This window comes from Oryctolagus cuniculus, chromosome 6 (assembly GCF_051225735.1).
Source record: "Oryctolagus cuniculus isolate XC-2025 breed Fujian yellow rabbit chromosome 6, ASM5122573v1, whole genome shotgun sequence".
NCBI lineage: Eukaryota > Metazoa > Chordata > Mammalia > Lagomorpha > Leporidae > Oryctolagus > Oryctolagus cuniculus.
Window position 1 is genome coordinate 146654091 of NC_142872.1, and position 26674 is coordinate 146680764.

Below are 26674 nucleotides of genomic sequence, written 5' to 3' on the forward strand. Positions count from 1 at the left end.
CCATTGTGTATACCACATTTTCTTTATTCATCTTATGTTGAACACCTTGGTTGATTACAGTTTTTGGCTATTGTGAACAGTGTTGCTATAAACTTGATAGTGCAGGTATTTCTTTGATACGTGTCTTTTGTGTATATATAACCAGTAGTGGGATTGCTGGATTATGTGGAAAGTCTATTTCCAGTTTTTTAAGAAATCTCCATACTGTTTTCCACAGTGGCTGCACTAATTTGCATTCCCACCAACAGTGTAGAAGTGTTCCCCTTTCTCCGTGTCCTTGCCAGCATTTGTTACTGTCTTCGATTTTAGCCATTCTGACAGGAGTGAGCTTTTGGTTTAAGGTTTTTTTGTTGTTGTTTGTTTTTTGTTTGTTTGTTTGTTTTGTTTTTTGACAGGCAGAGTTAGTGAGAGAGAGAGAGAAAGGTCTTCCTTCCGTTGGTTCACCCCCCAAGTGGCCGCTACGGCCAGCACGCTACGCTGATCCGAAGCCATGAGCCAGGTGCTTTCTCCTGGTCTCCCATGTGGGTGCAGGGCCCAAGGACTTGGGCCATCCTCCACTGCCTTCCTGGGCCACGGCAGAGAGCTGGACTGGAAGAGGAGCAATCGGGACAGAACCGGCACCCCAACTGGGACTAGAACTCGGGGTGCCGGCGCCGCAGGCGGAGGATTAGCCTAGTGAGCCATGGCGGCCAGCCTTGGTTTATGTTTGATTTACATTTCCCTGATGGCTAGTGCTGTTGAGCATTTTTTCATATATTTGTTGACCATTTGTGTTTCTTCTTTTGAAAACTGTTTATTGAGGTCCTTTGCCCATTTCTTATATTGTTGATCTTTTAAAAGTGTAGTATATTTTCTGTTGACTTACATTATTTTTATTTTTCTGACCTTTAAAATGGACTATAGTAATTTTAGGTTAACATTCATTGTTTTCATTATTATGGTTATGTAACCAGTTCTCATAATTGGAGCCATACTGCGTACTATTCTGTCAATCATTTATGTGTAGGAAATCTCTCCGAGACCTTTGGTCCAAGGTGTGGGGAGCAACTCGGACTAGACTAAGTTACTGGAATTAAGACTTATTCTATGCATCTGCTCTCCCACAATATGGCACTGGGAGAGGAGTAAACAGCTTCTACACAGCTGCCTCCAGTTCGGCCAATAAACTGCAGGAGCTGCTCCTGCTCCTCGGCGTGTGGGCAGCAGAGTTGGGATTGGTGGAAGAGGACTATAAAGGAGGAGAGAGACAACATGCACCAGGAACATCTAAAGGGAACATCCGGATAACATCTGAGCAGCCCCCGAGAGAGCTGGCCGGCGGTGTGCCGCTCCCCCGCAGAAGTGGGGAAAGTGGCAGGGGGAGCCGCCCTTCCACGGAGGTGGAAGGATCGGCAGCCAACCCGGGAAGAACCAGCAGCAAACCTGGGAAGGGCCGAGCAGACAAAAGAACAGCGCAGGGTCCAGTGTCGTTCCTCCGCGAAGAGGGGGAGCGACATAATGGTGCCGTGACTCGGATAGGAAACCTAGGAGGGAAGAAGCAGTGGTGGTTACTTTGGAAGTTGGGTCAAGTGAAGGGCTTTTCAGCTTAGAGCTAGCAAGGTCTGTGGCTCTGACCTGGGAGTCCTTTGACTCCAGGGCAGTTCCGTTTCCAGTGATTCAAACTCTTGGCTGGCAGAGCTGCCAGGGCTCTTCATAAGCTGACTTCTGCTGAAGCCCAGGCTTTCCACATTGAAAACCAACGTAGTGGACTGGCCTGTTGGGTCTTCCTTGATGGCAGATCACTGTATAGAGCAGCCTTTAACAGGCCTGCCACCTATCTTCACATTGCTTCTGTGATTTCTTTTCCTCCTGAGTTTTTAAAAGCAGACCAGAGGATGCAAGTTGAATGGGTGCTCAAGTCCCGTCTCTAATCTTTGTGGCCTAAACTAGAAGTCTGTAGTCACAGGCAGATTCTGGTAGTGGTTTTTTTGGTGAAATAGACAATGCCCATGAGGAAAGCTGTGTCCTCACTTTAAAACTTTCTCTCTCTTTGGTCTGAAAGGGAGGTTTTGCCTGTTTACTGTGCTGATGACGAAGTAAATCTAGCTTTTAAATTATAATTTAAGCTCTCATTTTGGCCATGCTATTACAGAAAAATATTAGCCATCCCTTTTATAAGATCTGAAAATCAAATTGTGCACCTTGGAGAGTCCTTCAGTATAGAGTCAGTTTCCCACCTTGAAGAGAATAGAGAAATGAGGGAGCAAGTCCCAGTTTGCTTATTGACAATAGCAATATTGAATGAAAACTTAGCAAGCAATTTCAACCATGAAATAACAACTTAGGAAAACATTTACTGGAAGATCCAATGCCTTCTACAAAATTCAAAGCAAGAGTGCACATATTTGGAAACAACTCTTTAACATCTAACATGGTGTAGCTGCTTCTTTAACCAGCAAACTCAAGCACTAACATATAAAAAGTTTTTAGTTTCTTTCTACCAACAGATTTAAAACATCTGATAGAGATTCAGGTCATATGAATCAAAATAATCTTTGACTAATTTTAGTAGTTTAAATTTATGAGCAATCTTTTATCTATAAGCCAATTAAAACAAAGCTACAAGTTTCATATTTATTTTGGTCTCTGATTTTCATATGGGAAACTTTCTTTGAGGTCAAATAATTTTTGGCTAGCCGTTCACATTTGATAGAATATTAGAAAACTGGTTGGAATGTTTGGTAGTGTAGGTGCGTGATTAAAGCTTACTGACTGTTGGCCGGTACCACGGCTCAATAGGCTAATCCTCCGCCTGTGGCGCTGGCACACTGGGTTCTAGTCCCGGTCGGGGCACTGGTTCTGTCCCGGTTGCTCCTCTTCCAGGCCAGCTCTCTGCTGTGGCCCAGGAGTGCAGTGGAGGATGGCCCAAGTCTTTGGGCCCTGCACCTGCATGGGAGATCAGAAGCACCTGGCTCCTGGCTTCGGATCAGAGTGGTGTGCTGGCTGCAGCGGCCATTGTGGGGTGAACCAACAGAAAAGGACGACCTTTGTCTCTCTCTCTCTCTCTCACTGTCCACTCTGCCTGTCCAAAAAAAAAAAAAAAATTGCTGACTGTGTTCTTCACTTTGGACTGCTCTCACTAGGATATTACATTAGATAACTACTCCCTGCATCCTCCCTTACTTTCCTCCCCACACAGTCACAATGTTGAGATTCTTTAGTCTTTCCTCTAGTGGTGGCCGTATGTCTTAAGAGAAGGCCCAATTCTGCTATCTGGTTTCCAAAATCCTGGAAGTTACGTAGGAAAAGGAACGTTAAGGGGCCATGATACACAATATGTAAGCACTCACTTAGATCAGGGATAGGGAACATCCAGCCTGTGGGTCACATAGGGCCTGTGTCTTTTGTTATGGTCTTGCCAAGGCAATCACAGGCAGGACAGAAATTCAGTAAATCTAGAGCAGGCTAACTTTTAAGCTGATAATTTTATATGATCCACAAATGATGTTGTAAGTATCCAAATGGCTCTTAGCACAAAAAATGGTTCCCATCCCTGACTTTGATTAACAATCAGAACCCAAACTTCCTACTCTATCTTCTATCTCCCAGGCCAGAGACACCTTGTCTTGCTTTCTCCCAAGAATAAACCTCTAATTTTCGTGGTTAGGGAAGGATAATAATTTGCCTGCATAATATAAAGAGGTATCAGGGGGTCTAACTGCTCTCAACCCAACTTTCACATATCTTCTATTATTACTTCATTTCACTTCCAGTGCTATCTAGGGACACTATTCCATAGCCCTTTGGGGGTGTTTATAATATAAAATTTAATTCTTCTGGACTTTCTCCACTGTTTTTCTCAGCTTTCATAGCAACTGAGAGATTGAGCTGTGTTACCAGTTGTTCGTATGCTTTCATGATTTCAAAATCTTAGTTGCTGTTTTCTCCAAATATTAATCATTGTAGTAAATCCTGTTTTAAAAATCTTTTTATTTTCATTTAGTGAAATTTCAGGAGATAGTGAAAATAAATGCTTATGTCTACCACAGCATCTTCAACAAAAAGGCTCCACTTCTATTTTTAAAGTATATCGGAAGCTGTCCTAACTGACCTTCATGTAACTGACATGCCAGACTAATGATGCCCCTTATTCCCTCTGTAAAGTATATCATAGATGCCCACTGCAAGAAAAAGCTACTCTTAAGTTTATCTGTACACTTCTGCTCTCAGCTATTGAGTTGCATGTGCTTGCAGGAGTCTGTTTATTATGCTATAAAGGACTAGAGCTGGAAATAGTAGTATATTATGAGTGAGGTTATGTAAGAAAGATACTGTGAAATTCTAGTAAGCCACATCAAAAGTTAATGGATGAATACACTTAAATTTATTTTATTTGAAAGTCAGAGTTACAGAGAGGGAGAGATACACAGAGAGAGATAGAGAGATCTTCAATCACGCTACAGTTGGCCCCAAAGGCCCAGGCTGCGCCAATCTGAAGCCAAGAGCCAGGAGCTTCATCCAGGTCTCCCACATAGGTGCCAGAGTCCAAGGACTTAGGCCATCTTCCACTGCTTTCCCAGGCATGTTAGCAGCAAGCTGCATTGGAAGTGGAGCAGCCAAGTCTTGAACCAATGTCCATATGGTATGCCTGCATCACAGGTGTCAGCTTAACCTATTTACACCACAGTGCCAACCCTGAATACACAGTTTTAATTTAAAATAAAATATTGATGCTTTGTGAATATTATTTTGGTTATGACTTTGCTTTAGCAGTTTTCTCAATGCAATGGACTACCATTAACTCTGAAATGGCTTGCTTTGAAGTAACATACAAACTTTATTGTATCTTGCGAGTCAGTGTATGGTTCTGCTGTGTTGTGTGCTGAATTTTCATATTTAAGGATAATTATTTTTCTTTAGTTCCAGATGTTGAAGTGAAAGGGGAGTTTTCTAGCTATTATCTCTTGGTACAAGGTAATGGCAATAGAAGATGTAAAGCCACATTGATACACTCAGCCAACCAGATCAGTGGCTCATTTACACTCAGCTTAATTCATGGGAAGATGCAGACTGAGACAGAAGAAGCCAAACTGAGTAAGTGTTAATATTGGACAGAAAAATATTTTTACATTTGTTTGTAAACATAGTTAACTTTTATGTGGTTTTAAGTAGAAATATTAGGCATTTAATAAAATTACTTCCCCCAAACTCCATTTCTTTCATTAAATTACTTTTTATTTTAAACATAACACATTTTTACAATTTAAAGTGCAGAGAATTAATTCACTTAATGTTGCACCTAGAAATATTTAGTAGATCAACATTCAGTTCAAAATAAGAAGTTTTTAGTATTTTCTACTATAGACTCATAATATTTTACTGTAATCTATTTTTCATTTACTTTCAGGCCTCTGGTTCTGTTTCACTGCCCATCTTTACTTTTCTCCCTAATCTTTGTTATACATTGCTGCATGACAGACTACCCCAAGTATACCTTATAAACAATTTGTTGTTCCCTCTCATGACTCTGAGTTGAGTGGATTCAGCCAGTGTTTCTGTTTTGAGCTCTCATATGTGATTATGGTCACTTCTATCTGGGGCGCCAGTCATTTGAACACTCTGCAGGGCTTGGTGTCTAAGATGGCTTCCTCACCCCAATGTTTGGTGTCTGGGCCAGGATGACTTGAAGAGATGAGGGCTGATTTTTTTCGTGTCAGCATGGGTTTCTTCACAGCATTGTGGTCTCAGGATATTCTGATTTCTTACATGTTTCATATTTCTCTTAAAGCAGTTGTTTTAAGAAGCCACAAGAGTCTAGCCTAGAATCATCCTGTGTCACTTTTACATACATTATTGGCCACTTAGTGTGAAGCAGTCTCACGAATGGCCATGGCTACAACATGGAGAATAGTAAAGATCACTAGGCCAGCCACTGAGAAGAGAAATCCAAATACTTCTGCCCGCTGCACTTGAGCTGCTCTTTAGGTCTCCCATGCCCTGGGGTTACCAGTTTGGCTGAATCAGAACATATTCATCCACAAGTTACACAGAATGGATTTATGACTTACCGAAAGGAAGCAAAGGACAGAAGAAGGGTAGGATCCGTATTGAGGTGGATACTCAAGGCTCAAGAAGGCTTCCCAGGGCAGATGAGGTTTTGACTGCATGTGCCCTTCAGGAACCCTGTGATTCACTGGGCAAAGCTTTTGAAGGACATCTGCTTTTGGGGGAGAGATGAGCAAATTCCAGGCTGTCCCAAGCAGTTCCCTATCTCAGATGTTACATCCGCTAGGAGGGTCAGGAACAAAGCCCTAACTATTCTGGGCAGTTCCTCCCTATCTCAAAATGGTAAATTTCCAGCACATTCTGCAATTATTGTGAGCCTTAAAAGGAGAAGCGAGTAGGTCATCCAGAGCCATCCTAAGACCATCTAGCACACATGTCTAGCCTGGATTCATTGTGGAAAGGACTGCACAAGGAGGGATAATAGGGCAGATGAATCACTGTGGGTAGAGGTGCTATCTGTAGAGACTAGCTGCCATATCCATCTGCATTTTGATACTTAAATTCCTACAATTTAAGAATCAAGTCAAAGTTTAAAATGCAAAGTAATTTAGTATGCTTATTTTCTTCTGCTTAATTGTTACTTTGAAATCCACAAGGTCAAGATTGGTGAGTAATTGACTTTTTGAAATCATGTCATAGCACATTTCGTAGGTACTGAATAGTGAATTTTGGTATAGGACATCTTTAATGTTATTTTTTTTTCTATTTCTCAGACTTTCCTTTTGATTTATTACCACTTCCACATTTTTCTGGGGAGCAGATTGTACTGAGAGAGAAGCAGTTAGCTAATGTTCAAGTTTTGGCTTTGAAAGAATGCCTGAGTAAGTAGCAATTTGTACATTTAATCGTAGTGTAAGAATGTTGACTTGACTTTGTCTTATATGCTTTTAGGTATGACACTATATATAGAAGTGTTCTTGATAGAGGTGATATAGAGTAGGAGAGGTATGCAATTTTATTTTTACTGGATTCAGAAGATTCCTATTTATTTGTACATCACTGTTAACATTTGTAAAAATATTTTGCCAGGCAAATTTTGTGTTTCAACATTTATTATAAACTATGTGTTAGGAAAATATATATTTTATTATTTTGATTAATATCGGTCTTATAAAATTTCTCTTTATATTTTTGGTAGCAGGAAGATAGACTGCAAATAGAAGAAGATGAAAGTTCAGAGAAATTAATATGTTAACCTGAGCATTGATTCTTAGATTTTAATCATGATCATCAGCAATAGTCACATTTCATATACCGAAGGCAGCTGACTTTATGGACTTTTATTTAGGACATTAACGTTCTATTAAAAGTCATAATTTAAGAGTGCTTTTATTACTATTAACTTGCTTATTCCTAAGTTTTTAAATACTATGCATTTATTATTGCCTAATATGAACTGATTATAAGTCATTGATATGTAATTGCCAACAGATTGGTTAGTTGCATACAGAAGAAAAATATTAGAATTATATAAAAGCTATCATTCTTTTGTTTAAAAACATTTAAAATATCTTAAATTCAGTAACCTGTTTTATTCAATAGAAGATAATTTTAGAATACTTCATCTCAATTATTCATGTTAGGATCTCAAACTTTTTTCACTTGTGTTAAGCCATGTAGTATTTGTATTTTATTTATTTGAAAGCCAAAGTTACAGAGAGAGAGGAAGAGATAGAGAGATCTTTCATCCACTGGTTCACTCCCCTGATGGCCGTAATGGCTGGAGCTGGAGCTTCATCAGGTCTCCAGGAGTCTTCAGGAGCCAGGAGCTTCACCTGGGTCTCCCACGTGGGTGCCAAGGGACCAAGCAACTGGGCCATCTTTGGCTGCTTCCCTGGCACATTAGCAGAGAGCTGGATTGAAGTGGAGCAGCCAGGACTTGGAACTGGCACCCATTATGGGATGCTGGCCTAGCAGGTAGCGGCTTAATCTGTTACACAATGCCAGCCCTATATTGTGTGTTCTTGAACTCCTCCAGTGTTGCTTTTTTTTTCCAATTGAGAAAATGGTGTTCTTTCAAGGAAAGTATAATTACAAAGGCAAATCTGTTTCAATAAAAGGTAGTACATGCTGAAATCAAGAGAAAATATACGAAAATACCAGTATTTTTATGGATGTAAAATGTTTATTTCAAATCAGTATTATTCACTTCTTGTTCTGTCTTTGCCAAATATCTCTTGAGTCCCAATTTGCCATAAGCCTCCTGCAGCTTTTCATAACTCAGTTCTTTCAACATCTCTGCTTGTTCCTCTTCACCTCTCCTCTTCACCCTTCTAGCCAGAAAAACTGTCAGAGTGGAAGAGCAGGGAGCTCTCCAAAGCTGATGCATCTCTCCTTGGGGAAGAGGAGATAACTGCAGTAGGGCCAGCCCTCCTGGTTGGGTGGGAAGGGAAATACTGACAGCTACAATTAGGTTGCTGCCTAGAGGTGTAGATGAAAGTTCTATAGCATCAGGAGGACATGAGGGAGGCACAAGGCTGATAAGAAAGTATGCAGTTATAAGGACATAAGGACATATGCAGTTGTTGCCACAGCACTAGGCACAGGACAGGAATGGATCCTGAAACTGAAAAAAGCCTTAGGTCATAGCCGCTAGAAACACCAGTTCTGGGAGTATCCATGAAATGACTAATTGGCAATTTTAAACATCGAATCTTGATTCAGATTAATGATCTAGTTAATCTTTTTGTAATGAAAATACTTCTCTACCCAGAGAGTGAAAAGTAGATTGAAAATTTGAGAACAAAGAATCATCTGTTTTGAATTCTTTTATCTCAAAAAGGCAGCTTAAGATGACAGTAAAAGTTACTTTTGTAAGCATATTCAGTGTCTACTTCACTGATATTCAAATAAGTGAAATGTCACAAAAGTCTTTAAAAGTATTTAAATATAGTTAGTTCATTTATAAATGACAAAAAATAAAAATATAATGAGACAGCTTTCTTTGTTAAAAAAAAAATCAATGATTCAACCTTGATAGAAAGATTGCACTCCTTGCAGAAAAATAAAACTTGTTCAAAAAGACTTGTTTAAAATTAGTAACAACCCACGAAGTAAACATTACTGTCTTCTTTTTCCCTCACTAGTACTGAATTAAAAAAAACTGTTGAAAAGTTTGCACAGAAATGTACTTATTTATGACACTATTGAGGTACTTTGAAATAACAAGAAAATAAATAAAATCTGTTAGAAGTTAACATTATCATTAATTGTAATTTATTTTACAAATTATACCTAGTACCATTTTATTAGAAGGATTATATTTATAATTATGTAATTTATACTTATATGCTTTTTGTTACTTTTTATATTTGGAATGATAAATATCTTGTTTCACTGGTTTTCCAAGAAAAATCTTAATGCCAAACCATTTTTATTAAAGAAAAGACTGTTCAGTGCGATGCAACATAAATATCAGAAGAGCAGTCTTGTCATTTTTCTCCAGTGTTGCAATCACAACTCTGGGCTCCAGATACCCCCTTTTTTTTAAAAAAAAAAAAAAAAAAAAAGATTAATTTATTTTACCTGAAAGTCATATCTACACAGAGAGAGAAGGAGAGGCAGAGAGAGAGATAGAGGTCTTCTATCTGCTGGTTCACCTCCCAGTCAGCCGCGATGGCCAGAGCTGTGCTGATCCAAAGGCAGGAGCCAGGAACTTCTTCCAGGTCTCCCACACAGGTGCAGAGGGCCCAAGGACTTCGGCCATCTTCTGCTTTCCCAGGCCATAGCAGAGAGCTGAATCGGAAATGGAGCCAGCGCCCATTTTGGATGGCTTCACCCACTACGCCACAGCACCGGCCCCTCCAGATGCCCTTTTAAATAATTATAGAACCCAGTGCAAACTTGGCTGATGCTCAGTTTGCTGATAGATATTTTTACTTTTCTCTTTAAAGAATCTGTAGTTATTGGTAGCTTTTTCAGGAATGTAACATTCTTTTTCTACTTTCATATTTTTCTCCCAAATATTTATTTTTCACTTGTAATCAAATTTATTTGTCTGAAGGTTATTCTTTGACTATATAAATTGCCCTGTTCCTAACTCTGTTAAATCTCATCTGTTTTTCCTATTTTTCTGTCTTCAAGGTCAATATGAATTCTTACCCTTTCTCTAAATTGTAATGTAATTGACAGTTTTAATAAATAGAAGTCAAGTTCATGATTTGAGTATATTTTTAGCATTAATAAAAATGTGGAGGCTTGTAGTTTCTGAAGCTCATTTCTCATTAATGCATCTTTGAGATGAAAGCAAAAAGTGATACCTTTTAAAATGAATGCCAGATTGTGCAGAAAATAAAAACAGTGGAGCTTTTTATTTTCTGAGGAGTTGAAATAGAAGCAGAAAATATCACAACTCTGATTTTACCAATAGCAAAGCTGCATTTACCATTTATTCATCACTGAACATTTTGACTGCAGAAACCTGTATGACTTACCTTAGGTCAAATCTGGAGATCCTACCAATATCTATACTGGTAAGGTAGGATTTTACAGAGTCATGTATCACAAAGCTGGCATTCCAAAGTAGAACCTAGAAGCTAGATGCTTCCTTCTCAGCCTGTTCCTGCATTATTTATGTACTGACCTCACATAGTGTAATGTTATATGCTTTAATCTTCTGTGTTGCGGGGCACACCACAGTGCGTGGCAGGCAGTAAGTTCTCAATAAATGTTCAATTGAACTTTCTATGAATTTATAAGAAGCTTTTCTTTTGGGAGCAATTGTTATTAGTTGAAGTATTTTAAAATGAAATATTTTTATCAAAGCAATATACTGATGTAGTTTGAAAGCCATATGATGCTGGCAGAGTTCAGATGGAAAAGGTTACCCTCCCAATGCCTCATCTTTCAGCCTCTGTATCCATAGGCAGCAATCCTTATCTGTTCCAGCTGGCTCTTCTGGTATTTCCTTTAATTTCTAAATAATGTATGCATGCTCCTATTTCTTAATTTAGTGTTCTCAGGCATTATCTTAACATCTAACTGTGGCTTATAAAAACTTAATGTTTCTACATCATGTTCACTTTTCTTCCCCAACCCCCCTTAAGTCTTGAGTTCTGGTTAAATCAGTGAAATTGTTAACATTATTATTATAACTATAAAATAAGGCATATGATAGATGATGATGATCAAATCACCTTATTTTTAATTAGCCTACTCTTCCATACAGACAAAATACATTTTTCCATAGACTCCAACGTTTCTGCTACACCCATAATGTTAGCATTCATTGCATGTACAAACATATCAGTGCCTTTTAATTTCTTTTTTTTTTTAGTTTCTGGTTTGAGTATTTTTTTAATTTTTATTTAATAATTATAAATTTCCAAAGTACAACTTTTGGATTATAGCGGCCTTTTCTCCCCATAACCTCCCTCCCACCCGCAACCATCCCATCTCCCACTTCCTCTCCCATCCCCATTCTTCATTAAAATTCATTTTCAATTATCTTTATATACAGAAGATCTATTTAGTATATACTAAGTGAAGACTTCAACAGTTTGTACCCACACAGAAACACAAAGTATAAAGTACTGTTTGAGTACTAGTTATACCGTTAATTCACATAGTACAACACATTAAGGACAGAGATCCTACATGGGGAGTAAGTGCACAGTGACTCCTGTTGTTGATTTAACAATTGACACTCTTATTAGTTTTTTGGGGGAGTGTTTTGTATTTTGCTCAACTGGGAACTGACTGCTTCTTAGACTGCCTAAATCCTCAAATTTTCTGTTTTTTTCTTCTTTACCTTTTATATCTCCTTTATCTTAGACCTTTTGTTCTTTTTTCCTAGATTACTTCTTGTTTTGTTGAAGCATATCTTCTAGTAGCTTCTTGAGTAGAAGTTCAGAAAGTAAGGGTTTGTTTGTTTGAATTCTTGTGTGTCTGAAAATAACTTGATTGGCAATTTATATAGAATTTGAGGTTGAAAATTGTTTACCCTCAGAATTTTGAAGACTTTGTTCCTTTGTGAGCATCTTTGCTGTGTTCCTATTGATAAATCTCATGCTGTTCTTATCCTTTGCAGAGATCTTGGTTTGGTTTGTTTTTCCTTTCTCTCTGGAAGCTTTACTGTGAATCATAGAATGTGTACCTCCTACCATTGCCCTACCTGATTTATTGAGCTGTGTACCTGATAAGCCATTACAATGAAAGAATCACATCTTTAAGCCTGAACATTTTTCTTTACTTTTTGCTTTCCTAACTTCCTTCTTCCTCTTTTTTTTTCTATAGTTCTTTTGTTACATATTGACATTCGTAGACAAAATGTCTAATTTTCTTATCTTTTTGTTCTAGTTTATGAGGACATTTTCCATTTTATTTTACAGCCCTTTTATGAAATTTAAAAAAATCTGAGCTCTCATCTGCTTTTCCTTTTTTAAAAAAAATGATTTATTTTCATTTTGAGAGAGAGCAAGAACAAGAAATATCTTTCATCTGCTGGTTCATTCCTCAGATGTTTGTAACAACCAGGGCTTGGCCTGGTTGAAGTCAGGAACCCGCAACTCAGTCCAGGTCTCTCACATGGATGGCAGGGTCCCCAGTACTTGAGCCACCACCTTCTCCTTCCCATAAAGTGCATTATCAGGAAACTGTATTGGAGACTGGACCAGGAATTCTAGAATGGGATGCAGGTGTCCCAGTGGCAAATTAACTGCTATGCCAGTTAATTAACTGCTTGTTTGTTAGTTGTTTCCTTATCAAAACATCCTGAACTTGTTCTAATATCTTTTCTTGTTTCTATGAGAATATTAATTATAACATTTTTTTTCATATTGGACTTCTTTTAGTTTGGGGGAGTCCAATAATGCCCTCTCTCTTTGCCAGAGTTGGAACCAATTAAGAAAACATACTGAGAAACTTACTGATGGAAACAAGTTATGGGTGAAGTGGATATGGCTGTTTAGGTCTGTGGCCATGATGGCTTTTTCATCTGTCAATAGGCAGAATTGAACTTAGCCCAAGTGGCTGTCAGAGCTAGGCAACTGAAGACGAGTGCTGTGGGGGAAGGCCCCTTCCCTCTCTATGGAGAATATGCTTCCTGAAAACTGGCTGGCTCTGATGAAAGAGAAGGGTTAACAGAGTATATGTAGTGTATGACTGCTCTGTGAAGGGTGAGGGGAGCTGGAAGTGTTACTAGATCAAAGTCCTTACCTGTTTAATAAAGTCTGAGAGAGCCCCCTTTCCTGAACACCTTCCCTTAAATGTCTGACGTTTCATCTCTGTCCATCCTGTTTTAAAGTGTAAGTTTTATCTGCCCACCTCTGATATATCTGGCAAGCTTCACTGGAGAGTGGTAGTGTGACAATTTAACATTTCGGTTGTCAGTTCCTCTCCCGCTTCCTCCCCAGTATCAGTATCCAGAGTTCTTTTCTCTGAGGGCATTTAGTTTTTTCACAAAGAGACTCCTGTGATCTTGCCAGAGGGGCCTTTATACCTGCTAGCTCTTCAGTGGCAGTGCTTGGAATCTGACCTTTTAGTGCATAGACTTTTATTTAATCCTTTAGTTTTAACCCCAGTCTCAACACTACTATTCCGTGTATCTTAAGTTTCATATTCATGGGCAACAAAGGAAAAAAAAAAAAAGGAAACCAGAGTTGCTGAGCTCTGAGAACTAGAGGATGGAGGGACAAAGAGGACCTTGAGTTCTAACTGCTTCCTATACATCCAGTTCTCATTAAGTCCAGAACCTCAGCACCCTGTCAGACTCCTCAGTACTGCCTTTCGCAGGCACCCAAGGAAATCCTCCTTCTGCTCTCAGTCAGCTGCCACTCCAGTATCATTTCTGCCTGCCAAAATTTGTGGAAAAGTCTTTATTTATCCTTCCATTTTATTCTTTTGCTGTGGTTTCAGGTTCAGGAACAGAGAAGAAATAGAAGTGACCAAATTACCATTTTTAACTGAAAGTCTAACACATTTTATTTCCACACAAGTGCCAATATGAAATCTTTTTAATATTCCAAATGTATTTCTGAAAAATTTTGTAAACTTGCCTTTGCCGTTTATGAACTTTAGGTATTAATAAATTATTCTTTTTGTGATTATCTGGTATAACTGGAAATTCTGCTGTTATCTACATATGGTATTAAAACAGAAACAAGAGTACATAGGAATGTTGATGTCCTGGAGAAATTTACTTGTTTAGCTTTGGGAACTGTTTTTCTTGAAACAGAAATAGATAAACTGTAGAAATGCTTTAAAAACATAGTCATCTGGTTAATTGTATTGTATTGTCTCTCAGAAAGAAGAAAGTTGGCAAAGCAGCCCGAAGCAGTTTCTGTTGATGAACTCAAAAGTCTGTTAATGCTCACAAGGGAACGCTTTTTAGATCATTTTGATGCTGTTATTCCTAAAGCAGTTTTAGGACAGACAGGCAAAATTAAAACCTCCAGTATGTTAAATGGTAAGTTTTTTTATTATTTTTAATTTTAGGGACCTTTGGGGTGGTCATCTGCAATGGTTATTATTATTAAAACTTGCAAGATTTAGTCCAGCCAAAGTACATTTTATGAAATTAAAGGCTGATACACACACACACACACACACACACAGAGATATGTGTAACTTTGCATGTATACATGAGCTGTGCTTCTCATTTAAACAGGACAGGCTTTCTGAAGCATCTTTCGTTAAGCCTGTTTAGTATATTAGTTTTTAAGTGCAGGAAGAGGCATTTAAAGGTAATCCCTCCTATTAGTCTTACTAAGCTGTTAGAATTGGTGATTTCTATTAAACTATGTTTTCATATAGTGAAGAAAACTAAAATCCACACAGCAGGTTTAGTGGAGGTCAAACGACCTAGGACACACGATGCTTCACCTTTGGCAGTCATTAAGACAGAAGCAGTTCTCACACTTCACTTAGGGAGCAAGAAGTCATTCCTATATTTAATTGATTTTATGTTTTCTTGGATTCTATTGTGATGAATTTGAACAGAGAGAAGCTTTCCAAGATGTAACAAAGTGTTTCACAACTGCCTGACAGAATTTGAAATGTTCAAGACAAGATGTTTGTTTTTATTACATGAGGATCATTTGTATTGCATAGGTTAATGAGAAAATGATCACAGATTCAACTTAACAATAACATTATTCACTGCCTTGTTTGTGTTTGACGTCATGAAGGTGCACAAAGAAGTAAAAATCTTGGTCCTGGGTATTTATCAGGCTTGAGATCTATTTGGAAAGCTTGATATAAAAATAGTATTTGGTGCTGTGTTAAGTGCAGAGAGTTTGGAGCTGGAGGTTCAAGTCTGAGCTTTGTTACTTCTTGGCTGAATGTCTTTGCTCAATTTATTTAACCTCTGTATGCCTCTGTTTCCTTTTGTTTAACATGGGATTAATAATACGGCCCACTTACTGGGGTTACTTGAAGACTGGGTTGATACATGTAAAACACAACAAAAGTTGTGCCAAATTAGTGTTAGGTGTCAACTGAATTGCCACTGTCATTAGCATATGGTCCATCCTAAAGTTAAATTGTAGTGCAGAGGATCTGGAGGATGCTGGAGACTTTTTTAGGTTACTTGAAGTCGAGGGTGTGTTTAATAAATGAGAAAATATGGCTTCATGGTTCTGGCCCTGGGCCCAGGAGCAAGACTAGCAAGGTTGAGTACCAGTGCTACAGTGTATTTGCTGTGTGAATTTGGGAACATTTTGTGGCCTCTTTGAGCCTTAGTTTCTTTATCTTTAGATTAGGAATAGCATAGATTGTTGTAAAGATTAGATTAGTTATCTGTCATTTGCTTAGGTAGGTGCATGGTGTGAGGTGAGTGCTATACATTTGCTACATTAAACAAATAAAATTGAATTTAAAGGGAAGGCATATGAGACTATTATTATTAAGATAGAGTAGTTACAGAAGGCTTTTTAGGAGCTGAGGGACTTGATGTCAGTTTTGAGTGATGCAAAAGATATAGATGGCTAGAAGGTAGGACTCTTAAGGAGAAGAATTGACATACCCAGTCATGGAAGTAAGAAGAGGCAAATTCAGATCAAGAAAGAAGCTGCTTTGGGCCAGCATTGTGGTACAGCAGTCTGAGCTGCTGCTTGTGATGCCAGAACCCTAGTCAGAACACTAGTTCAAGTCCCTGCTAATGCTCCTGGGAAAGCAGCAGTAGATAGCCCACGTGTTTGGGCAGCTGCCACCCACAAAGTAGACCCAAATGGCATCTCAGGCTCTGGGCTTTGGTCTGGCTCAGCCCTGGTCAGTTTGGCCACTTGGAAAGTGATTCTGATTCTCTGTCACTCCCACAAGTAAATAAATAAATCATACAGAAGGAGAGAGAGAACCTTAACAGAGGATTTGTATATGAGATAAGGTAGGAAGGGTTCAAATACTTGCTATAATATTTATAAGGAAATGTGTCTTAGAGAGTTACCTGTACAAAGTCACATTCTTGGATGCTATTCTCACACTGAGCTGCAGAATGCTTATCTTAAGATGCTAGTCAGATTATATCACTTATTTGCTCTTTTTCATCATTCCCACTTGCACATAGAACAAATCATTCTCAGTATGGCTTGTAAGAACTTTAATGATTCCTGGCCTTGTGCTCTTTCTAGTCCTCCCATTGTCACATTTCTGTTTCCTTACAACTAAAGTTTCCATTCCTTGGACATGAGTTTCCTTCCCATCTCAGGAATTTTATATGTGCACTTTCACATTCCCCAGCTTTTTTTTTTTTTTAGATCCTAATTTAATTTCACTTTCTCAAGGAGGCTTTCTCAGACATTACTAAAATTAAATTGCTTCCTATTGTATTTAGTTACTGTAGTTTTTCTTCAAGTTAGTTACCACTTTTAAAATTCCATACTATTGATGCAATTATTTATTAAATATTGTCTTCTCTCTAAATGGTGTGTCTTCTGAACAACAACAATAAAAGCGTGCCTATTGGCTTTCTCCAGTGTCCATAGAGCCTCACATAGTGCCTAGCACACAGGAATAGGCTATCCCTAAAGTAATTATTGAGCAAATGAAAGCTTGAAGGTTTTTAGACCTTGAACTGAAATTTGACAGGATATATCTTTAAACATTATTAGTGAGAATGAACTTGTAATTTGTAATGTCTTTTGTGACATCAATTTAAATAATACATCTATGTGTAAATTATATAACCAAAGAAACAGTTGTATCAGTCAGGTTTCTCATGCTGACCCATTATTTGCAACCATGCACATTATGAGTTATTAGAAATTGGTGAGATTATTTGATATACTCATTTTTTGTAAAAAACTCTAGCATGTGTCACAATTGACAAGTGTATAGAAAATGCCTTAACTTAACTGTTTTATGTACTTGGCACAAAGTTGCTAAAGAATTCACAATGTCCAATGTGATATATAAACTCAATACAATAACTAGATCTCCTTTATTTGGGACAGTTGAGTAAGCACACTGCATAAATGATTTTTCTGAATAATTTATATGATAATGATATAATTACTTAACACATTTAGGAATAGTCTTCTAATATGCACTAATAATTCTTTATTAAATATGAGGGGTCAGAAAAAGTTCATAGACAATACTTATGGAAATTGATTTTATGAGAAAACAATTCATAGGTTTCAAAATTTTTTGCACCAAAATAAGTTTATCTTTTAATTCCATTTTTTCCATGAACATTTTAATTGTTTTTTTATTAGAGAAGTAGAGAGACACACAGTCAGAGCTGTTATTCACTGGGTCACTCACCAAATGCTTGCAGTGGCCAGGACTGGCCCAGGCTGAAGCTGTCTTCCACATAAAAGGCAGAGACTCAGCTACTTGAGCCATCAGCTGCTGCTTCCCAGGGTCTGCACTGGTGAAAAACTAGAGCTGGGAATCAAACCCAGGTGCTCTGATGTGGGATGTGGGAATCTTCAACAGCAGTTTAACCACTAGACCAAACACGAACCCCTTCCATGAACTTTTTGAAGAACCGCATATACCAATTATAAGGAAGTGTTATATTTGGTGAGGTGAATCCAATACAAGCATGAAATATTTTTAAAATATTCATGGTTACATAGTTTAGTAAGTAAAGGGAAAAGAACCTGCAGTTGGCTTCAACTTTCCTTTGTATTTTATATTTTGTTTTAAAATTCTACAACTGAGGTGGGCATTAAACTAATGGTTAAGATACTAGTTAGGATGGCTGTTCTAACTTCCTGCTAATGCAGAAACTGGGAGACAGCAAGTGATAGCTCAAATGGGTGAGTCTCTGCCTTGCATGTGGAATTCCTTAAACTCTTGTGAGAGTTCTGGATTGCGTTCCTGGCTCTTGACTATGGCCTGGCTTAGCGCTAGCTATTGAGAGCTTTTCCAGAGCAAATCAGCAGATGGACCTCTCTGCTCTTTCTCTCCATTGCTCAAGGAAAAAACAAAAAGCACAAACATTAGCAAATCATTATTTTGTAAGATTCCTCCCACTCGAATATAAAATTGAGTATATTTTTCAGCATTGATAGTCAAATAGCTAGTCCAGTGATTTTCAGTTTATTAGAACAATGTCTGAGGAATAGTTCAAAGCATTTTTAAAAGCCAGATAGTTTGGAATATGATTAGTACTGTTAATAGTTTTGCTAGCTTAAAACAGCTTGGATATGCTAGTAATTTCTTTTTTTTTTAATTTTTATTTTTATTTTTATTTTTGACAGGCAGAGTGGACAGTGAGAGAGAGAGACAAAGAGAAAGGTCTTCCTTTGCCGTTGGTTCACCCTCCAGTGGCCGCCGTGGCTGGCGCGCTGCGGCCGGCGCACCGCGCTGATCCCATGGCAGGAGCCAGGAGCCAGGTGCTTTTCCTGGTCTCCCATGGGGTGCAGGGCCCAAGCACCTGGACCATCCTCCACTGCATTCCCTGGCCACAGCAGAGGGCTGGCCTGGAAGAGGGGCAACCGGGACAGAATCTGGCGCCCCGACTGGGACTAGAACCCGGTGTGCCGGCGCCGCTAGGCGGAGGATTAGCCTAGTGAGCCGCAGCGCCGGCCGGATATGCTAGTAATTTCTAATTAGAATAGCAGCTATCCTTTAGGTTTTTTTTGTTGAGAATCCAGTGTAATGAACAATCTTGATTTTCACTGTAGTATATTAACTGGAAAGTCTGTACACCTGACAGATAATGTTTTACTGTCATCAAAATAATACTCAATGTTAATAATTTAAAGATATATATGCTAAGGCATGTTTTATTAATAGATAAGTGAGAATTATTTCTAAAGTAACCTTTACCTGATAATATCATATTAGGTTATTTATTATTTTAATATTGTACTTTTGAGAATGAAGCAATATCTTTTCTAAAGATATGCAATTTTTCAATCTACTTTTGCTCATTCCTGTTTTTAGTATGAAAATCACACAGTATATCTAATATATTCTCCAGAATTGCCTCTTTTTCATTTTGAACTAATCACACTAATAAACTTACGCTTTTATTCCATGTGAGTCCTCATAGTGCCCATTCAGTTCTCTGAATTCTAGCTCATAGCATTTACTATGAGGAAATATTTTATTTTCATTTCCATTTGACAGAAATCAGGCCATCAGAGAGGTCTTTAATAAATGCTGTGGTAAGTGTAAAACAACTAGTGCTTATACACATATGTGTCTATTATGTATTTTTTTTTTTCATGTAGCAAGCTCTGTATGCTGAATTTTTTTAGTTCTTATGTGTGATTCTTTCTTTTTAGATGCCAGTCCAGTAGAACCTGATTCTTCAAGTCTTATTGAAACCAATCCTCTGGAATGGCCAGAGAGACATGTTCTTCAAAATTTGGAAACTTTAGAAAAAGCTAAACAAAAAATGAGGTAATATTTGAGTCTGTAGTCAAGGATGCTATTGCTTAGTATTTTTAAATGAACTCTTTTTCAATCCTATTTTTATGAGATACAAGTAGTCTATTGTTTTATTGAAAAGAAATACATGCTCTCTGTAAGCAGTTAGTAGAATAGTATATCAATTGAAAGGGAACTATTTGCCCTCCTCTGCTTCCTGTTGTACTTTCCATATGAACATAATCACAGTAAATAATTCTGCATGTAGCTTCCATCAACACACACAAATATATAAATGTATAAGCCAAACTTAATACAGGAGCATGTGAAATGAAATAGAAGAACTCCCCAATATTGAGCTACTTTGAACTGTTCCTATTTTATATTTACATATGTTCATATATTTCCTATTAACTAATTCTAGGGGGCAGGATTTATTTTTGGTTTTGATTTAGTACATAATAGGAACTCAGTACATAATTATTGAATGATTACTTAAAATAGAAATGTAGCCCTCTTATATTGACTTCCTTCCAAATATTATAAGTCACATTTCTATTTTTAGCTCTTCTGTTGGTATCATTTTAGGACTTGCTATGACTTTTTTCACATATGCATACCAACAGATATTTATTGAGCACCAACTGTTTCAGGCACTGGGCATATGAGGAAGAACAAGCTATATATTGCCCCTTTTCTCTTAGATCTTATCTTGTAACAAGAGAGATAATTAAAAGAATGGAAGTGGTAACCAAGATGAGGTCAATGGTCAGGGTGAGCTCCTATATTTGAGCTAAAACCTAATGAATGAATTGGTAAAGCCCATTTAGTCATACGGGACTGACTAGGTCATCATACAGACATTGAGTTTTATTCAAAGGACATTGGTAAACTTTTGAAGGGTTTTTTACACCAAAACTGATGGGATCTTGGTTTTGCAAAAAATTTTGCTCTTTTGTGGCAAGTAGATTGCAGGAGGGAGAGGTTAGGAGTAGAGAGATCTATTTTCTGTAGGCTACCTGAGAGGGAGACAGTTGTGTTCCAAACTAGAGTAGTGGTAGGGAAAAATTTGGAAGGTATTTTGGTAGTAATTAGGGAAAAATTTCCTGTGAGAGATTGGATATGGAGGATAGGGAAAGGGAGACATTGAAGGTAACTTAGATTTCTAACTGTAACAACATCATGAGTGGTGGTCTCACTTAAAATATGGAATACTGGTGGAAAGTTGGGGTTAGTTCAGCTATGGAAAGAAAAATTCAAGAATTCTACTCTAAGAATACTAAGTTTGATCTATGAATTGCCCAAGGGGAAATACCAAGTGAAATAGAGGAGAGAGCTGATTTCACTTGCAGTCATTATTGGAATTTTTAAATACATGACAGTAGAGGAAGTCACTTGGTGAGACCATGAGGAGAAAGCAGAGGAGGGAAGGGGAGGGGAGGGGAGGGAAGGGGAAAGGAATATATGATTTCCATATATTTTTCAGTTCACATCTTAAGAAATCTAATGCCAGATTTATTTTTATTCTTTAGTAGTTATTGTATTGTTTCTAAGACTTTTAGAATTTTCTGTTTTCCTTCATGTATTGAAATTGCATGTGACCATGGTTTGGGATGCTTTAGTTTGAGGACTTTTTTGTTGTTCTAAGAAATGTCCTATTATTTCTTCAAGAATTTTTTTCCTCCATTTTCCCTTTTTCTTCTATCTCTAAAATACCTGTTTAACTAAATGTTGAACACGCTGCTTTGTTATTGTTCATTTTTTTTTCATTTGTTGTTGTTGATTTTTCTGTTAATAAATCTCTTTCTTCTTTTCTGCTCTATCTTCTGGAATATTTCTTTTACTTTTGCTTCCTTTTTTTTTTGTTAAAATTTTTGGCTTAGCCATTTTTTTAATTCCTCGTACTTTTTTTTTTTTTCCTGTTCTTCTGCTTGATTTTATATCAGCAGTGGATATGTCCTTTCTCTCCACATGTGTAGCCCTGTTCCCTGCCTGATTCCAGCTGTATTAATGTTGGAAGAGGGAGAGGAAGGGCAGTGTGTACTTGGCAGGCTTCACTTTAGGGCATTTCAGGACATACATTAGTTATCTACAATCAGGCTGCCTTGGCCCTTCACCCAGCACTACATTAGGGGAGCTTTTTTCCTGGCCATCACTGCTGACACGAGGACATTGTTCTGTATCCTTAGAGAGCAGTTTCTTTGGTTCTAACTTGGAGGTAGAAGCGAGAGAGTATGGTGGACTGTGGGAAGGTGATATTTTCTTAACACCTGTCTGTTAAGCAATCTTTAAGATTCTTAAAATTTATTGCCTTGATTTGTGCCCTTTGCCACTCTAACCCCAAATTTAGTCTCACCTTTACTTTGTAGTAAGGGAAGAAGACAGATTCTACCTTGTTTTGATAACTTTCTTCCTAGTCCTTCTTGAGGTACTTGCTAATGTTTATCCCTTTTTGAAATCCATTTAACTCTTGGCTCACTGTTTCTTCCTCCTTTTCTCAACTCATTATGAACCTAATTTTTGGTACTTCAACGTGGTAATGTCAGTTTGTTTGAGTGGGGAGCTTAATGTTTATGTGTAATATACCTGCTTAAACTAGAAGCTTGTTTGTAATTCAAGATTCAGGTCAAATATCACCTTTCTCTTAAGCCTTTTTTACAAATACTGCAACACCATGTGATCTTCCTGCTTTGAACCCCAGGGACTGTATTATTTATCACTTCCTTCATAAAACATGTTTTCTTCTATCTTTTCACCTTGCTCTCTGTTGATGTATTATCTCCTCTCACCTTCTTGCTCCTAAGTCATTCCCATATGCTATATTCTGAACAGTGATTATGGGTCTGTAAATTATAGCGGGCTCTTTTTGGTACTTCTTAATGATGTTTGTAAAGTGAATGTGCAGTATATACTTGTGAGCACTTTAAAAGATGAGGAAATACTACCAAATTATTGAGGTAAAAGGTTGCATATTTTCATAATTTATTGTATTAAAATAAATTTTACTAAAGAATAAAACGTCATTATAGAGTTCATAAGTCATAAGAATTTGGATTCAGGAATACTCAATTACCTATAGTGTGTGTTTATTGTATCATCTTTAAGATAGGGATAACAATTCTGGTTCTAGTCTGAAGTTATAAAAATTTAATGAGAATATATGAAAAACTACTAAGTAAGCTTGAAAACACTGAGCAAAATATTATCAGTGTTTTTTTTAACCTATGACATATCTTGGGAGTATAATTTATCATAAGCAGAACTTTTAAATTGCTTTGATATCCTTGTATTCAGGATTCTATATAAATGCAAATTGTACATTTCCCCATTGCATCTAGCCTCCAAAGTGATTGAGAGTGATATTCATTAAGAAACCTTTGTGAGTCATTATTAGAGACTAACAATATAGAAATTAAATTAAACTCATAATGTAATTCCTGCCCTCCTGGAATATTAAGGCCAAAGAAAATATTTGAGTATTGTTTAACTCTTTATATTGGATTTATATTTTTTATTTAAAAATAAATCAGTAGGGGAAAGGGACAGTTACTATGTTACTGATCCTCAGTATATAGAAATATATATTTAAAACTGTGTGGCCCATATTTTAATCATGTAGTGATTAGTAAAAATGCCTAACTTGAATAATAAAGTGATCGCGAAATAGTTGAATTTATATAAAGTTAGGAAATTATTTTTCTGTATAGGCATTGAAAACTTTAATTTGTGCTATTGTGGCAGAACTTTGGGGACCTGTGATTTAATAAAACTGTTACTGTTCCCTAAAGCCAAACTATTTGTATTTCTCTCTCTCCAATTTTTAAAACTTTCTGTGAACTTTTCTGGTTTATGCATTAAGTAAAAATAGCACCTAATTTGAAGTCAGTCTAATCTTGCCTCTCACTTAAATAGCTGGGTCACCCAGGATCTAAGTATCTGTATATAAGAAATATAATGATTGTATTTAGGTTTGATGTAATGATTCTTACTTTACAAAGTGCTTATTTATGGGTTTACTTCATTTTGAAATGATCTATTCCATCTTTTTTAAGCAAATTTGTGAAGATCAAGAATACACTGTATGTAAAGTAGTTTGAAAAATATAAAGTCCTGTATATATTTCAGGTATCATAATGATTCAGTGCATATTCAGAAAGTCACAGTCATGGCTGTAACAGATCTTGGAGAGAATTCCAATTACTGCCTCATTTCCTGGTTGTACTTAATCTTTCAAGTTCACAGAAAATTGGAACATTGAGTTTCTGCCCTTAAAATTTTCTTTATCATGGGGTTTTGGAACATACAAGAATTCAGAATGCATAATATGTCATCATTTATAAATAATTATCTTATTATTTAAGTAGAATTATTGAAATGGTAATGACAAGTTTCATCGCGACCTACAAATTAAAAAGTTTGAAATTAAATGATTTGGTAGGATCTTACTTTCTTTTTTTTCCTAAATGTATAATTATTCAATTTCTTGGTGCTTTTTTTTGGTGTTTGCTCATATCACTGTTTCCTGACGATGGTGAATTCGAATGCACTTTTAATAAATCCCCATAACATCTTCCAGAACTAGTTCATTGCCCCGTTCGGCTGAACAGTTGCTAGGTCACAAAGAGGGTCCACGAGATTCAAGCACATTATTGGATGCTAAAGAATTGCTGAAACACTTTACTTCTGATGGTTTGCCAGTGGGAGATCTTCAACCTTTACAGATTCAAAAAGGGTAAGTTAGAAACTTAAAATAATTTCCAGTTAATTTTTTACAAGTCATTTTTAAATAACATTGTCACTCTTTAGTTAATTGATGTTGTATGCTACTGAGGCAAAAATCATTGGTTTGATCTTAGTGTTTTACAATTGGCCTTACTCCTTACCTACAGTTGTTTTGTGATATTGACTATAAGGGAATACCTTAGCTTCTACTTGGTATACAAAGGACAATATCTTTTAAAGAAAAAGTTGGAATTTGACTTGTAAATTTTTTTTTTTTTTGACAGGCAGAGTGGACAGTGAGACAGAGAGACAGAGAAAAAGGTCTTCCTTTTGCTGTTGGTTCACCCTCCAATGGCCGCCGCGGCCGGCGCACTGCGGCCGGCGCACCGCGCTGATCCGATGGCAGGAGCCAGGAGCCAGGTGCTTTTCCTGGTCTCCCATGGGGTGCAGGGCCCAAGCACCTGGGCCATCCTCCACTGCACTCCTTGGCCACAGCAGAGGGCTGGCCTGGAAGAGGGGCAACCGGGACAGAATCCGGCGCCCAGTCCGGGACTAGAACCCGGTGTGCCGGCGCCGCTAGGCGGAGGATTAGCCTAGTGAGCCGCAGCGCCAGTCTGACTTGTAAATTTTTAAAACAATCTTTTCTGTGTTACTTTCCTGGTTTGCTTTTGTGAAAATTTGGCGTGATCATTGTCAGTCATGCCTAATTGTAGCAAAAAGCATGGGCCTTTCAACTGAAAAGAATGAGATGATGCAATAAAAATGCGTTTGAAACTAAACTACTACCAAGTAAGAACTCAGTGTCTTCATGAATAATTTACAGCTAATTTGACTTTTTAGACAACTTCCACTAAGTTCCACTGAGTTACTAGTTAATAAATGCTGGATACTGCTGAAGCTGACTAAATTACTGATAAAATTGTGATTCCAAATACTTATGAGAATTGAATTATTTGCTCATTACCCCAGTTTCTTTTTTAATTGCCTTTCCATTATTTTGAAAACCTTCCAAAGGACTTTAAATTGTAGAGCACTTAAATCACTTTTACAAAACTTGTTTTGAATTACACTGTGATAAATATTGATTTTAAAGATGAAATTCCGAAAGGATTTATTTGACAGTAGTTAAATCTCAAAAATATTTTTAGAGCATTATAGTGTTTGCATGTTTGCTAGAAAAAGAGGAAGAGAGCCACTTTGGAAATGCAAGTGTCCTAATAACTCTGGGACTTAATGACTTAATGATCATAATAACATCAAAATTATATAATTTTGGAGTAATTTGCCTTTTCTTATAGCTTTGGAGGATTAATAACCCTTTTTGTGGAAATCAAAAAAGTGAAGAAGCATACAGATTTTCGGCTATTTAAGCTGTTGGATTGCAGTCCTTTCAAATCATTAAGTAGGAACTGGCAGAGTCAGATGGGTCTGTGAAACTGAATTATTTATCTATGTGGATTGTAGTCTTTTTGACTAGAGTATCTTTCAAGGTGCAGTATAGGGGAAATGTGGTTACTTTTTAATGTAGTTTCCAAGTGATTTATTTAGGAAAATCTGATATGGTTCTTTTATGTTAGTGCAGAATTGCATCATTATCACACGTGTCTTCTGTTAAGGTTAATGTTGAAGGATGAGCTTTCCTGGCAGTTAAACAGGAACCTACATGTTCTTATTAAAGGAACCACAAAAAGCAAGCATGGCTCCTGCGTGCATATATGTTGACAAAACACACATTTATTGAAATGTTTCTTTTATTTATTTATTTTTACTTGAGAGGAAGAGTTAGGCAGACAGAGAGAATCTATCTTCCATCTACTGGTTCACTGCCAAAATGGCTGCAATGACTGGGTCTGGGCTAGGAGCTTCATCTGGGTCTCCCATGTTGGGTGCAGGTGTCCAAGGACTTGGGCCATCTGTGCTGCCTTCCCAGGTATATTAGCAGAGGGCTGGATCAGAAGTGGAGCAGCCAGGATTAGAACCAGTACCCATATGGGATGCTGGCGCTGCAGGCTGAGGCTTGCTGAGCCACAGCACTGGCCTTGAATTTTTTTTTTTTTTTTTTTTTAGAAAGAACCACTTATGAGGGAAATTAAACCAAAACAAGGTAAAGTTACTAAGAGAGATTGAAATGAGAAATGGAAGACAA

The 26674-nt window shown here is 37.4% G+C and overlaps 1 protein-coding gene across 8 annotated transcripts in view; it reads left to right on the plus strand.

Annotated features, from left to right (window-relative positions):
* Positions 1-26674, plus strand: part of MTBP (MDM2 binding protein) — an 88809-nt gene that overhangs the window by 43321 nt on the left and 18814 nt on the right. For 3 of the 8 annotated variants that reach the window (XM_051844784.3, XM_089335640.1, XM_089335639.1), the window contains 5 exons: positions 4900-5073; positions 6759-6866; positions 14288-14449; positions 19695-19839; positions 24383-24538. In XM_051844784.3, coding sequence (XP_051700744.2) covers positions 4900-5073; positions 6759-6866; positions 14288-14449; positions 19695-19839; positions 24383-24538 — 745 coding nt within the window. Of the gene's footprint in view, positions 1-4899; positions 5074-6758; positions 6867-14287; positions 14450-19694; positions 19840-24382; positions 24539-26595; positions 26633-26674 lie in introns of all 8 variants that reach the window. The other 5 variants (XM_002710755.6, XM_089335642.1, XM_089335641.1 and 2 more) reach the window with 3 other exon arrangements.